Genomic DNA, 14,783 nt, shown 5'->3' on the forward strand with positions numbered 1-14,783 from the left:
CTCGGATTTAGCGACGATGTATAGCGACTTAGCGAGGATTTGAAGCTGCAACCTTACTGTAGAACTTTGAATGACCAGCGCGGAACTCGTGTCGTCATCAAGCTGTGTCAATCAAAACGCTGTCGCATTGTATTGTTCTCACACTATCTGGGTTGATTTTCTATTTTAAGCTTCAATATTTTATTATACGTTTATTTGTATAAAGGCAAAATATAAACGATAAACACAACAATCATCTTCATATTAGACAACGTTCAGACAAAGCTCTCTGAAGCCTGTTTCATTCGTTTCTTAAATATTCGGCATCTTTGGTATTGGTTAGTTGACAGGAGCAACGCTTTGCCATCGAAAGAAACAATAAAATGGGTATCACACAAGCAAACAACAATAAAGATTTTTGCGAAAATACAATTCAACAAACTTTTTGTCACTCAATAGAAAAAAATGAGCCGAACTCAATGTTTTGGTGGCGTTTGTGATGTCATTGGGAACTGATCAAGCACTTAGATGACAGGACAATGGAACAAGTAAAATAAACAGTTTGCTTTGTTTTCAATTAAATTAATTAGAGTAACAAAAGTTTTAGTTGATAATAATAAATTATTGACAGAGCAAAACATGTTTTTGTGTTTTTATTTTAACCAAATTTTGCCTTAAATTCTGACATGATAAGTTGATGAAAACACAACTTTGACCGCACACAGAATACATGTAAAGCTGTTTATAAATGAAAGCAAAGCAATTTTACATTACATAAAAGATTTGAAAAACGGAGTTATAAAAGCTTTAAAGCTCTAAAATAATAATGCAATAAAATCACTGTTAAGACGTCATGGCCACAATATCCAGCAAGCAATATGCTGTAAGGTGCAAAAGATAGATCACTTTCCTTTCTATAAGAATGTGAAGGCGTTTTGCATTGTTAGTGCAGAAGTACAGACATTAAACTGCCACCCTACAGCTTTTACAACTTTGCAACATTTCTAGTTTGTTTAAAAAAATATAATCTAACTATGACATCATAGTCCACTGTTTCTACGGTGCTATGGGCAATGAGAAGGCCAACCAGTACGTGGAATACCATAACGCCACGGAAAGTTTTCCAAAAGGATTCGTAGAGATGCCCAAAACATATGCACAACATAAACATCATAATCGGAATCGAAAGAAAGTTATGGCATACCGAAGCAAGGTATTGTGAGCAAACAATATACTCTTTAGTCAAACTGGAAACTGCAAAGGGGGGTAAAATGGGGCACATTTGCAAATACAGGAAAGACTCCAGTTGGGGCGCCGAGGTCCAGGTCAACGTAAAGTTCCATGTTGGATCGTCGAAGTGCCGGGTCTGGCCTATGATGCCACTTATTCAACGATACCACTTGTCCACTAGATGTCACCACGTCACCATTCTGAAAGAAAAAAGGATATATTTAAATTTCGGAACAAAATTAGAAAAGAACCCAAAGTAAAAACCTCAACAAATTAAAAAACTAGAGAAAACAAGGGACAAGTGAAGAATCCAATAAAAAATCAATTCCAGACAGAATTGGACATGCTCAAACAGCCTTATCTTACGTTTCTTTAGTTGGTCAGAAGTGCAAAAAAATCAACTTATAAAGTCGAAATAGACTGAAATTTTTTTAGAGGTTTGTAAATCACCCTCAAACTACATGCATCAAAAACCTGGAATGTATTTCCAATCCATAATTCCACACTGGCGGCATTCCCTCTGTAAGTGGATTTCACCATGTCAGCGATGAGGTCAATCATGACGTCATTTTCAATGTCAGTCAACGTTCCTCCCTGGGACTGGCATATTTCGTCTCCTCTTGTAAAGTTCACGTCTGGACCTTTAGCGTAGGCCATTCGAATGCACAAACCTCCGTAAACCAAACCAACAAATTCGCAAAAACCTGAAATTTGAAGAACTATTTTAATTTGGGAATTTATTATAGTGGGTATGAAATAACCAAGAAAATCTGAAGATCTGCTTTTTTCAAGTATCAGGCAAATTATCTTTATAAAGAAAAATCATGTGAGAAAGCAACACCAACGTGGAGGCAAACCGTGCAGTGCAGTACACATCGACAGCGTTTTGAAGATATTCCAATTATGATTTTAACCTTTACGAGTTAAGGTACAACAAAATTTTTATAAAAGAAGTTTATAGAAAAATTATCAAATAGGCTAAGCCTAACTGTAGCCTACCAATAAAAGCGTAGAGTAAAAAATTTCAATACTCCTTTCTTTTCTATTACTGTTAGAACAAACCTTTTTCCAATCGAGTTATAGTTTTCTTTATTTCAATGGTTTGTTCAGCGTTATCCAACACATCCTGGATGAGGGCTGAAGAAGAAACCAGAATTAAATAAAAGTTTATTTAACTTTCAATTCGACACATTCGTTTTCTATGTAATGGTAACCTGAGAGTACAAGATTCAAGAATATTGTGTTACAAAGAAAATAACTTTCCTCACCATCTTCTGATGTTATTCCTTGAACATTATTGGCTCTCGTATTGTTAATGTGAGTTTCGGTGGCGTTAATCCTTATTTCGTGGAGCTTCGTAGCTGTCAATCAAAAAAAGAGTTATTGGAACTATCAATCTCCATCAAGGTGGTTACAGCTTCTTTAAAGGATATAAATTCTGTAGCTACCTCCTGGGCCAAAATTGAAGCTTAGAAGACCCAAGCATTTTAAAGCTTAACATTTTATTTTCAGTGGAACTCACCTCTTGATAGCCTCCAAGAGTGCAAAGCAACACGTCCAAGAAGAGAATGAAGGTTTTGTATTTCATCTGTGTTGTTTTGTGTTTTGACTCTTTGTTGGTATATATCTAAACAGCATCGTTGAGGTGTCTTTAACGCTAGTTTAAATTGAACAATGAAAACCGAAGTATAAACATATCTTTTTAAGAACTCAGTTCTCACCTCCGCGGAGTTGTGTCGTCTTCGAAGTGAAGTGATTACGAATCCAATCCTCTGTTTGCCTCAAAACATCCAACTCTAGATAGTGAGAAACAAACTAGAGATTATTATTAATTGAAACTAAAGACTTAATATTATAGATATTGAAGTAGAAGTTCATCTCTATCGATCTTTGTTCCTACTTCTAGGTAAAGCAGAAAATTCTAACTTGTTTGAAGGTTGATCCACTAGGCTGCAACTGAGCTTTGGAACACCTAAGTCAAATAAGGTAACTACAGTATTACAGTAGCCTAGTATTATATATATATACATACAGTAGCCTAGTAAACAGAGATGAAACAGCAAAATATCAATTTGACAATTTAACAAAAACCTGAATGTTTATGCTCGAACAATCACTCAAATTGACAAAACAAATGTTTGAAAATAACAATCACTTGTCATTTTGAACTCATAACTATATGATTAAAAGTACACTTTTTCTATTAGAGTTCAATGTTGGGTGGATCCTTGTCATTTATCACAACTCAAACTAACCTTTCAGAGTTGAGTTTCGATTCATGGAAATTCTTTCCTCAAGATCTTGAATTTCCAAAGAATTGATTCTGAACCTTCTGTGCATTTCTGCAAACGTGATTAAATTTCACTCAGAATTGGAAAGTCCAGTACCAATTACACGTAACACATTGCACTGCATGATATTAGAATATGCCAGTGTGAAGCATAAAGCTACATGTGTTATGAAATGAACGCTTGCAACAGATATAAAATTTTAATGGATTAAAAATGACTCTGTGTCAAACTCTTGTAACATGTAAAGGACAACCGTGTACAACTGTACATGAACTATACACTATATGATGTGAAATCTGACCTTCTATGAGACTCTCTTTGTTTTCTTCTATTGATTCTCGAGTGGATGATAACCTGGAATCAATCGAGTCTAGCCTCTTCCAGATGTTGTTCGTTTCGTTGGCGACGTCTGCAATGAAATGGTCGTTCTTAGACTACTTCTGTCAACGATATAGCCTGACGTGGAGAGAAAGGGAGCTTGCACATTCAAGTCATTTATATAATATAATCATGGAAATCACTTTCAATTACTTACACGTCATATGACGTTAATAGCTACATGACGTCACTAAAGTCACATAGCATCATTAAATTACAATTTTTATTACCATACAAAGTTTATTTTAATGGTGCAACAAAAGGCCCTTTTCGTATCGAGAGACAATTGTTCTTAAAGTAAGATCAACAAAAACTAACATAAAATAAATGAGATTTGCTGCTTTATTTTACAGAATTCAATCTTTAAATGTTTTCTAACAACTCACATTTCTTGAGAGCTTCAAAATGCGTCACGACATAATGTTGATGGTGCATAAGCTTCCAAATATTTTCGGCGTTATTGGACGTGTTCAGCTTGAGTATGAAAAGCTCTGTAATACAATGGATGGCATTGATGAAAATTTAGAAAAAATATTTGAAAGTAAAAAGCCATTTTTAAATTGGATTACTCATTACAGTAAATAAAACATGCTACAAAAGTTGCCTTATAACGTATAGTCGCATTGCATCTGTTCGAGAGCTGAATGCTGATATTCAACAAGAACAAATCTAAGCTCTGATTCTGGTACATTGAGTCAAGACTTACAAACTTACAATGTTAACTTACAAAACTTACAAATGTACAAATGTACAAATGTACAAATGTACAAATGTACAAATGTACAAATGTACAAATGTACAAATGTACAAATGTACAAATGTACAAATGTACAAATGTACAAATGTACAAATGTACAAATGTACAAATGTACAAATGTACAAATGTACAAATGTACAAATGTACAAATGTACAAATGTACAAATGTACAAATGTACAAATACAAATGTACAAATACAAATGTACAAATGTAAACTTACAATACAAACTTTACTTTACAAACTTACAAACTTACAAACTTTACTTTACAACACTTACAATGCTTATTTTATCTTGTTTGAGTTTGTTTTATTTTTGGCCTTTTTTCTACCCATTTGGCCACAAGTTGGCCTATTTTTTGTTTGATGAGTTTGTCCGTTTTTACAAATTTCAGTCTGGCAACCCTGCTCTTCGTTTCACCAGTAGCAAGTCTAACTTTTTATGCTCCAAAGCACACGCTTTCTAAACAAAGGTTTGCACATGGGAATCTGATGCTTTCTATATAAGTTATACAGTATGGTGCAAGTAAATGATCGATACTGGGTTTGAGGCAAAAACATACTTGCAGAAAATTCCTGGTCCTTTTGTAGCAGGAAGGTAAGTTGCTGGATAAACGCTTGACCACGGATATGGTGGAATTCATCGCTGTCGTTGAAGACTTCGGAGGAAAACAATGAAGAATAAAGAAAAAAACAAAACAAAATAAGAACATGACAAAAATATGCGCCCCGGCCCCCAACCCCCGGCCCCCAACCAATGATATTTTTGTTGCGCTGTTTAATTGTTAACATTGTACCATTCTGGAACCTGCTGGGGAAGACTGTAAAGGATACGTTAAAATATAATTTTTAAAAAAATCATTCAGACTGTCACCAAAATTTGGCCAAATCTGGAAAATTCCGCAGAATGTGACAAATCAGGCCTTATCTCTTGATAGCCGTGGTTGCATAGCCGTACGAGCCAGGGGGGCAGGGGGGGCAGCCGCCCCCCCTGTTGTTTCAAAACGTCGCAAATTCGGGCAAAATCTTGCAATTATTAGGGCAAAAATTGCTATATGAAAAGCGACAAAATTGCATGAATTAAGAAAAACTATAAATTAATATCTTTTACCTATCAAACTAAGTACAGCCTCTTATTTGCACAAGAAATGTGCCGCAAAATTTTCATTTGGCACATCCGTATGGATGTATTGTATTGCATGGTGATCAAACTGTAGTACGAAATGTGTTTTACCAACTGCATCATGCCAATTTGGGCAGCCACCAAAATATGTCTATAATACTTTTGTGAAACAGCCCAAATCAAAACACAAAATTTGCTATATAGCAAATTTTATTAGTTTTCACAAATGCATCGTGTTGATTTGGGCAGCTGAAAACATGAAATTATCGGATGAAACTGATTAGGCTAGCTAGTCTGTTTATGCAACTGCCCAAATTAGTGTGAGGCAGTTTCCCCAAAATGAACAAATTCATTAATTTTTCCCATTTACACAACTGTGTCTGTATCGTTTAGATTTGGGCAACAAAAAACATGAAATTATCTGATCATAGTCTATTTATAAAACTGCCTAAATTGACATGATGCAGTTGCCTCGGCATCAAAATTTACAAAGTCTTTAATATTTTTCATGATGTCCATAAATGCATCACCTTGATTTGGGCAACTACAAAATATAAACTTATATAAATCTGGTGAATACTTTTATAAAACAATTCGGGTGGAGAGGTTACAGTACTTTTTCAAACATAAACAGACATAGCTAAGCAACACCACAACATTTAACAAAAAATGTTATACCTGTTAAAAGTAATGTTAAGGTGTTGCTTAGCTTTGTTTGGTTACTTTTATAAAAGGTTCTGCTACTATTCGGCGAGAGCCTTTTTCGGCGATTTTTTGAAAATCCAACGACGCCTTCTGCAAATCCGACGATTGAACATTATTCAATAATCAGACATTGAATCAATGTAAATACAAACTGTTAGCCTAATTGGGTTCTTTGAATCCTATGTCACCGTCTGTATGCAAACTTAGAATATATTAGTTATTTTTGTCATCAAACTACCTAGCCTAACTATATTTTTAGAAGTAGTGCTGCCAGACCTTTTTATTTTTTCCACTAAAATTTGTATCATCAAAACTACTTTAATTGATTGAACAAAGTTTATTTGAACAGAAGTAGTATGTCTGTGTTTTATTACATTTAATTATAATTTCTCTATTGTTATGTACTTTTTCTGAATCCGCATGGTCACCCTGAGCCGGTTTCCTGCAATGTTTATTTTTCTGAGTCTTTTATGACATCACAACTGAATATTTAAGTGGGGTTGTTTTTTATTTGTGGTGTGTAAAACAATATTTGTTACTCCTACCTACCATGCCAAAGTGCAGAAGTATCGAGCAATGCACAAGCAAGGTATCTTCAAAAATAAATTCAGTTGTTCTATCTTGATTACTTGGTAAAAAATTGTAGCTAGCTGGTGATCAGTGGCGTAGCCAAAGGGGGGCTTTTGGGGGTTGCAACCCCCCCCCCTTTAGCACACGTGTGACGTCACGATATTGAGAATGATGCTTTCAGTCTATGCCTCTAAAACAAAGTTTGCCTAATTTTAAATAAAACATGCAAAGAGCGAGTTTGCCATTACCAAACATTCAAATATCTCAGCCAGGAATTAGCAACAAGAAAACATAGAGACTTGTAGCTTGATTTCCGAAAAATGCCGAAGAAAACATGATCTTATTCTTTTGCTATGCCACCGGACAGCACCATTTTACAGGAATATTCATACCCACATTTTTGTTGAAAATACTCTCAGAATGCACCAAATTCAAATTAATTTTTCAAAATTTTCTGGGGAGGCCCCCCTGACCTCCGCCGCTGGGTGTCGCCAAAATCGTCAAAAAACTCCCCCATTTTAAAATTCCTGGCTACGCCACTGCTGGGGATCTTGTTATGTTAGTTTTTCACTGTTGTCATGCACCGCATACATTACATTTGGGCAATTTCTATAAAAGCGTGCAGATTTGGGCAAATTTACGTTTTGCCCCCCCAAAATCGTTTGGTCTCGTACGGCTATGCGTGGTTGTATAGGGTGTTCCAATAGCTTGGAACGATGCTAAATGTGAATTAGGCTTAAACGTTAAATAATTTTTAACCTCTTCTTTTCAGATTTAACAAATTAAGTTTTTGACAATTTCACCCATGACAAGATTAACAATCGAACAACGTGTTAAGTGTTAAGCCTACAGTATTACGAAAACGGACGTTCAAACAGAAATGCACTTCGCGATTATTTTGGTCAGCATAATCGACTAACCGTTTGGAAAATTGTTTATAAATTCAAACAAACTGGGTCGGTCGCAGATGTGAAAACACCATTGCGTGCTCGTTTATGCCGTTCAGCTGAAACCATTGCTGCAGTGCGCGAGAATGTGGCCGAAAATCCAGACACCTCTATTCACCATTGCGCGCAGGAATTGAACCTCTCCGCAACCACGTTGCATCGATTTTTGACGAAAGATTTATCTCTACACGCTTACAAAATTCAAGAACTCAAGCCTGCTGACCATTTGAAGCATCGTACGTTCGTCGATTTGGCGCACGATTTGAGCGATATTATTTTTCACGCATAATTGTCATGTGCCAAGTAACATAATTCCATAAGAAAATCAATAAAATTTACTCATTAACATTGTTTTATTTACTGTTTTTATCGATCCGCCTTACTGAAACACCCTTTGTTAACCTTTCTGCGAGGTATTCTAAGGCAGAAGCAAGAAAATAACTAGTTATACTTTTCGTTATTGAACAATATCAGGTAACGCTGAAATCATTGCCATGGTGTGTTTTCTTTAGCTTGCTATTTAGCCTACACGCGTTATGGTGAGGACATTGTTGTTATACTTGAAAACAATTAAAAACTATTGTGCGCTAATTTCTCCTTGTTATAAACCAACTTTACTGTTTGGTACACACCTCGACATACACCATAGCATCTTTTCACATATAAACTAGGTGGGCAATTGCCCACCTAGTCCCTTTGCTTGCCCCCCTAGCCCTTTCTTTGCCCCCTAGTTTGAAACTAGGTGGGCAATTTTTAAGACTTAATTTTTGTTTCAATTAGATCCAAGTTAAAGAATGAACAGCTAATCAGTGGTTCTCAACCTTTTTTTGGCTGTTACCCTAATCTCCACCCTGAAGTGAGCCAATTACCCCCAGTCCCCCACGATCAATTTTCAAAAACAAAAGTGTTTGTTGCTATGTATTTCAAAGGGCTAACTATGACAATCAAAATGCAATACAATGCTGAATACAAGATAACAATGCGTGGTAAACATTCAATGCGAAGGTTGGGCCTGGACTTCAGTCGCCAGCTTTGTGATCCTGGGCTTTGTGGTACTGAGGGCGATTCTTGTGTCGCTTTCGACATCCGGGCGATTGCGCTTCTTTGTCCATTCCCAAGACAGCTGAAAACCTTTGTTCACAGCGATACGTTGTTGAAAAAGATGTCAGGATATTTAATGCAGTGTCGCTAATGTTGGTGCGTCCTGGTTACCAAACCAGAAGGGTTCCAAATTCCAATCTAAGCCTTTCCCCTTAAAATCAAGTTTCAACGCTTCGTTCATTCGGAGAGTGATAAATTCTTCTTTGGCCTGAAAGTCGTCATCATCCACTTGGCTGTCATCACATGTGAAAGGCTCAGTGTAACATTGGAGACTAGCCGTGTCCAAATTCGGAAAGTGGTTGGCAAATGTCCATCTTCTTGACTTGCTGGCCTAAGTGGTGAGCTACGTCCTCCTTCAACGCCGCTGTCAACTCAAGTCCATTGCCTTCGAAGTACATGTCAAGCGTCTGAAACTGCACTACTGTGCCTCTTCCAACTCGCTTGTTTCTCAATTTAACTTTCGCGATAAATGCCGCTACGGCTACTTTGGTGTCGATTACAGTTACATTCTTGCCTTGAATTAAAAGATTGCCTTTGTTCAATTAACCAATGATATCAGCCAGGTAGCACACCTGGGAAATTCACTGTTGGTTAGGGAAATATTTAGCCAAGTCGGACTTCTTTTCTATCAGAAAAACATAGACAGCCTTACGAAGTTCGACCAGGCGGGTTATCACTTTGCAACGAGACAGCCATTGTAGCCTATACTTCTGTGTGGTACAGTAATGCTTCGTATCTTTCTCCCATCTTCTTGCACAGCTCCTTGAAAACACGGCTGTTCAATTCCTTTGCTTTTATAAAGTTCACAACCTTTACTTGCTTCACTGTTTCCAAATCGGGTCTCGTTTCCCCCCAAAATTTGGCAAATTACCCCCCGGGGTTAATTTACCTCCAGGTTGGGAACCACTGAGCTAAATGGAAAGCTTTAGCATACGTTTAGAACTTATAAGCCTACATTTGACCTTACTTATAAAGTTTGTTTCCTGATTTTCATCAAAATAAAATACCAGCTCTTTAGATTCATCTAATTCTGCAAAGATTCAACTCATTAAAATATCTTAACACTTAGCAGTTGTATTTCATAGGCTATTATCATAGTTGTTTCTTTTTACTTTAGTACAAGAGACCTCTGCAACTAAATGTTGCTAGATTAAATTTTACTACATTATTATTTACAAAATATTGTGAGCGGGGATGAATATAGGAATCAATTATGGGTCTCAAAAGTTTAGTCTAGGTATAATATGCCTTTTTACCCACAATTTGCCTGAGAAATCTACATTTTTAAGCTTAGGCCTACATGTTTTACGCTCGGGAAAAAAATGCCCTTTTTTCAATCATTTACGCGTGAAAAGTGCCCTTTTTAACATAACTCTCGAGCTAAAAGTGCCCTTTTTTGAAAATTTGCCCACCTAGTCCCAATTTGTGAAAAGATGCTATGACATACACACCTTTAAGTAGGAACAAAAAAAATGGGTAACATGCTTGGAAAACCATTAGTTTAAACACAGTTTTGATTTCCCAGATTTGATGGATATTTAAAGATTAAATCACTTTTTATTTAGAAAACCTTAAAGTTTTAGCACAAATTTAAAATCAAAAATGCAAAGTTATGCCCGCAGTTCTTCAGATTGTTTCATTCCACTAAGCAGACTCACTATACAAGTTGCTATTTTATCTAACCAACCTGACGACAGATTTGCCACCGTGTTCATCAATGCTGTTTGTTCCTGGGTTGTCTTGGACAGTCTCACTTGCAAGGATTGTGTGGTTGTATTCAAGTCTGCACATGAACATAAGAATATTTTAGGGTCAAGTAAGTTGCGTTTTACTTCTAAATACCGAAACTTTTTGTATTTAAAGACTTATCGCAGCTAATATATTTTTAAAACTTGCTTCAAAACTTTTGCAACGTGTTGAGAAATTAATTGCAATGTACACAACTTGTACAAAAACAAGTTTTGAAGCTGTTGCGTTTACATATGGTTTGATTGAATACAATTGGACGGTATAACTCAAAATGTTTAATCCATCTAGCATGTTGTAGCCTATTTGTAAGTTTGGTTTTAGAATTTAATTACAAAGTTATATAAATCCTAATGCTGCAGCTATCTAGTTTTAAGCTAAATTGCATACAATCATAGTAGTGTTTTTTGCCACTTTCTTTTTACACCTTTGCAAATTGTTAGAAAATAACAAAATTTACCACATTCATTTGCATAATGGATAAGCTTATTTGCATGTAAGATAAGCAATAAATTCTCGAAGTAATGTTTTCACATGTTTGTTTGATTAAATTCGATCAAGCTTAGTGTATAAACGACGTTCTAGAATGCAAATAAGAAATTCCTTTTAATCATATCGGCAAAATAATCTTTTCTATGTAATGGACAGAAGGAAAAAAGGAAACTTTTCTCAATGGTTTGTTATTATTGTAAATAACCAATGGAGTGCAGAATTGCTGCAAATTCACCGCTGTGAAATTCCTTTGATGTTTAGATATTAATCACATAAAAAATTCCCTCATATTGGACAATGGTCAATTGTGAAGATATACTTACTTTTTAATTCAGTGTTGACCTTTCTTTGCAAATCGATAAGCAGAGACTGAAGATTCCTGACGGCATCTTCGCTGGCATATGTTTGATTGTCTACTTCTGCAAGAAAGGCGGGATGCGTTAGAGTTAAACTGAAAAACATTCAAATGTGGTAGGGATGTTTCCCAGAAGAAAAAAAAACACTAGAATAACTTCTTTAGTGTAAAATTATAACAGTTGCCTTAACAAATGCCTTGCTTAAAAGCAGGGTTTTGCATCATAAGCACAAACTGTTTATAACCGTAACACGCCTTGGATAATGAAGCGACCTTTTGTGGCTGATTTTAATGCTTTGATTGCATTGATTGATAAAAAATAGATTGCGCTGTTTATGAAAACATTTGCATTTCATCGCGGCTTTTCCACGAAATCACAAATGTTCTGTTTTTCGGTCATGGTTCAATTCCCAAACATTTTTGAAATGGTTTAGAAAAAGAAAATCAAACTTTAACCTAGATTTACAAGTGGCGACACGATATGACTAATAGTTGGAGAATTTTAAGACGGAAAGTTTATTTCGTCATTTCGTGAGAGTTAGCAATCATTTTTATCTGATCACTAGAAATGCACTTAGAAGCAATAAGAAGGATAATGATAAGTAGCTTTTATGTCCTGGAATATTTTAACAACGTTTAGATACGCTTCACAAAAGCCCGTTGTTTTGGATTTCAAAAAGCTAACTTGCAATGTCTATCGGTTACGCCTACGGATTGGAACAAAGATCACCTTGTGGAAACGTTAATGTAACCATGATGAACAAATAATGCTACCGAATGGCACAAATTAGATTTCCGTGCGGAAAAAGAAAAATTATTGGGAGAGCGTTTCTGATTGGACTGGCGTCGATTTCTACAATTTACTCTTTTGCGACTATCATGAAACAACTGACCAGTTGCGTCAAGCAATGTAGACGATGGAACCAGGGTGACAAATAAATAACAATGACGTCATAATATTACAAAAACTCAGTAAGCTACTGAACAAAACCATATTGTTTAACTTTATACCTAACATTTGAAAAAGATTAAAAGTCAACTTGCTCTGTTCATGAGACGCCAAACAGCTTGTCTATTGGAAATATGTAAGATAAGTTTTGCTTCTCAAAAAAACTCTTGCTGTACAAAATCTAATGCTAAATAATATTTTCCGCAATATGGCGCTAAGCCTTCATGCACAAATGGCTGGAAATGGTTTAAGTCAAAAACTTTAAATCAATACAATTTGTAAAACTGCAGTTTTGAAAAAGTCCAAATCATGTTAACAAATAATAATAATAATGATATTGATGATGCTAGAGGATGGAACACATCTCACCCTCTTCTATGGGCGTTGAAGCATTCTGAAGCGCAATCTTGCTGTCATCTCGCAGTATCTGATAATTACTAGGACTCCCTACAAGTCCTGGAGGAGTCGCTAGCTTCCTCGCCATCGCCAACTCGATTCGAAGATTTGAAACCTTATGACGACACAATAGGAGCGATTGAAAATGAGCTGATTTAATAAAACATCGTGATGAGGAAACTATTGATCAAAGACGTTATTATGACGTAACGGTTTGAAGCGTGATGCTTTACTTACAACAATGAGCGATCAAAGACACACCTGGCACATTCATTGGCTGACAATGCAAAAATAAGTGAAAGGAAAATATTTGGTCACAACGTGACGTCATAGGAAGTTGATTCATGACGCTTGAATTGCAACCGTACATGAGAAAACATGGTCTGACGAGTTATGGAATATTTATTTCTGTCTGAGAAGTCTCTTGCAGGCGTCTATGGAGGTGTGGCTGAGAATTGTGGGCGTGTTAGAGAGTGGTTACGTCATTGGGGGCAGCGGTAACGTAAAGTAACGAAACAATTTTTGATTATGTTTCCTTATTAAAAAGTAAATTTTCAAAGTTTGTTGAAGTTTTATCTTTATTACAATGATATAGGTTGCTAATGCACCTGTGTTGTCGAACACTTCGTAACTGTATTTGCTATATTTTAAATTTTATTTTTCGGTAGAATCATAAATATTGCAATGAACGTGTTAAGATAATAGAAGGTAAACGTATCCACTAACTTACATCCGATAACGCCTTCGCGGCCAGGCCAAGAGCGATCACAGCGGTCACCGACGCGATGAAGGCGACAATTGTGGACTTTGAACATTTCCTTGAATGTTTACCTTGATATTAAAATAAGAAATTGCATCAGCGGCTTTAACAACAAACATCATCAGTTATTATAAGTTTTATTAATATTTCAATTACATCATAGTTATATTCATAGCTTTTGTTAATTTCCGTCCAGAACTACATGAATTGGTTGAGCGCGCTTTTTTTTTGCAAATAACATGTAATATGAATACGTACAATTCATTGTGTTGCCTACAATGTAACAATTAACACGGAGTGTCAATCAAGGATTAAAATTTGTATGCCATCATCATCACCATGTGCTCGTATAAAGATTACTAAAATGCACTAAAGTTGTATTGTGAAGAGTTGAAAGTATTGCGGCATTGCATTTTCAATAATGATTATTTTAATTATTGATCAAACGTTTATACAACAACATTTGCAGATATCTCACCAGTGTCTACATCATCTTCCTCAAGGATCATGTGCGCGATTGTCTTCACCATTATGAAAGAACAATACAGTTTTGTTTTACAAGAATAATTTATTGTATTTGTATCTAAACATAATTTCTTTACAAGTTACTTCTACGGTAGATAACGTACTTTTGACGCTGATAGTGTTCACTCCATTGACAACGTTTGTGCCAAAATAGAGAAAGTAAAGAAGGATACTGTCTTATCACATTTGCAAATGAAAGATGTCAGCTGACTGCACAGCGGACCAGAAATATTCCATAACATCATTATTTGATTTTACATTAAAAAAAAACATTTAAGTTGACCTATCAAAAATTTCTCTCCAGTGTCATGGCATCTGGAGCAATTTTAAGGTATAACAATACATAAACTACAATTTTCAGTTTTAAATACGTAGATAATAAAATTTCTAAAAGCGTTGTTTAAAAAGGTATGAGATGTTTTTAATTCTTTATCAAACATCATCTATCTTCCTGAGTACACTCTTGTTAAATGTTTAGCC

The 14,783-nt window shown here is 35.6% G+C and overlaps 1 protein-coding gene across 1 annotated transcript; it reads right to left on the reverse strand.

Moving 5' to 3' along the window:
• Positions 1-176: 176 nt before the first annotated feature.
• On the reverse strand, positions 177-14,308 carry LOC145770155 (uncharacterized). Its single transcript, XM_082581743.1, has 15 exons — positions 14,257-14,308; positions 13,749-13,849; positions 12,992-13,133; positions 11,642-11,737; positions 10,768-10,863; positions 5,198-5,293; positions 4,265-4,369; positions 3,802-3,909; positions 3,465-3,551; positions 2,931-3,005; positions 2,732-2,836; positions 2,478-2,570; positions 2,272-2,346; positions 1,684-1,913; positions 177-1,409 (listed from the first exon to the last, which is right to left on the reverse strand). The coding sequence occupies exons 1-15, from the start codon at positions 14,306-14,308 to the stop codon at positions 1,218-1,220; spliced, it is 1,653 nt and encodes a 550-aa protein (XP_082437869.1). The 3' UTR covers positions 177-1,217.
• Positions 14,309-14,783: the final 475 nt, after the last annotated feature.

The sequence above is a fragment of the Aplidium turbinatum genome, chromosome 5, assembly GCF_918807975.1.
Source record: "Aplidium turbinatum chromosome 5, kaAplTurb1.1, whole genome shotgun sequence".
Classification (NCBI taxonomy): domain Eukaryota; kingdom Metazoa; phylum Chordata; class Ascidiacea; order Aplousobranchia; family Polyclinidae; genus Aplidium; species Aplidium turbinatum.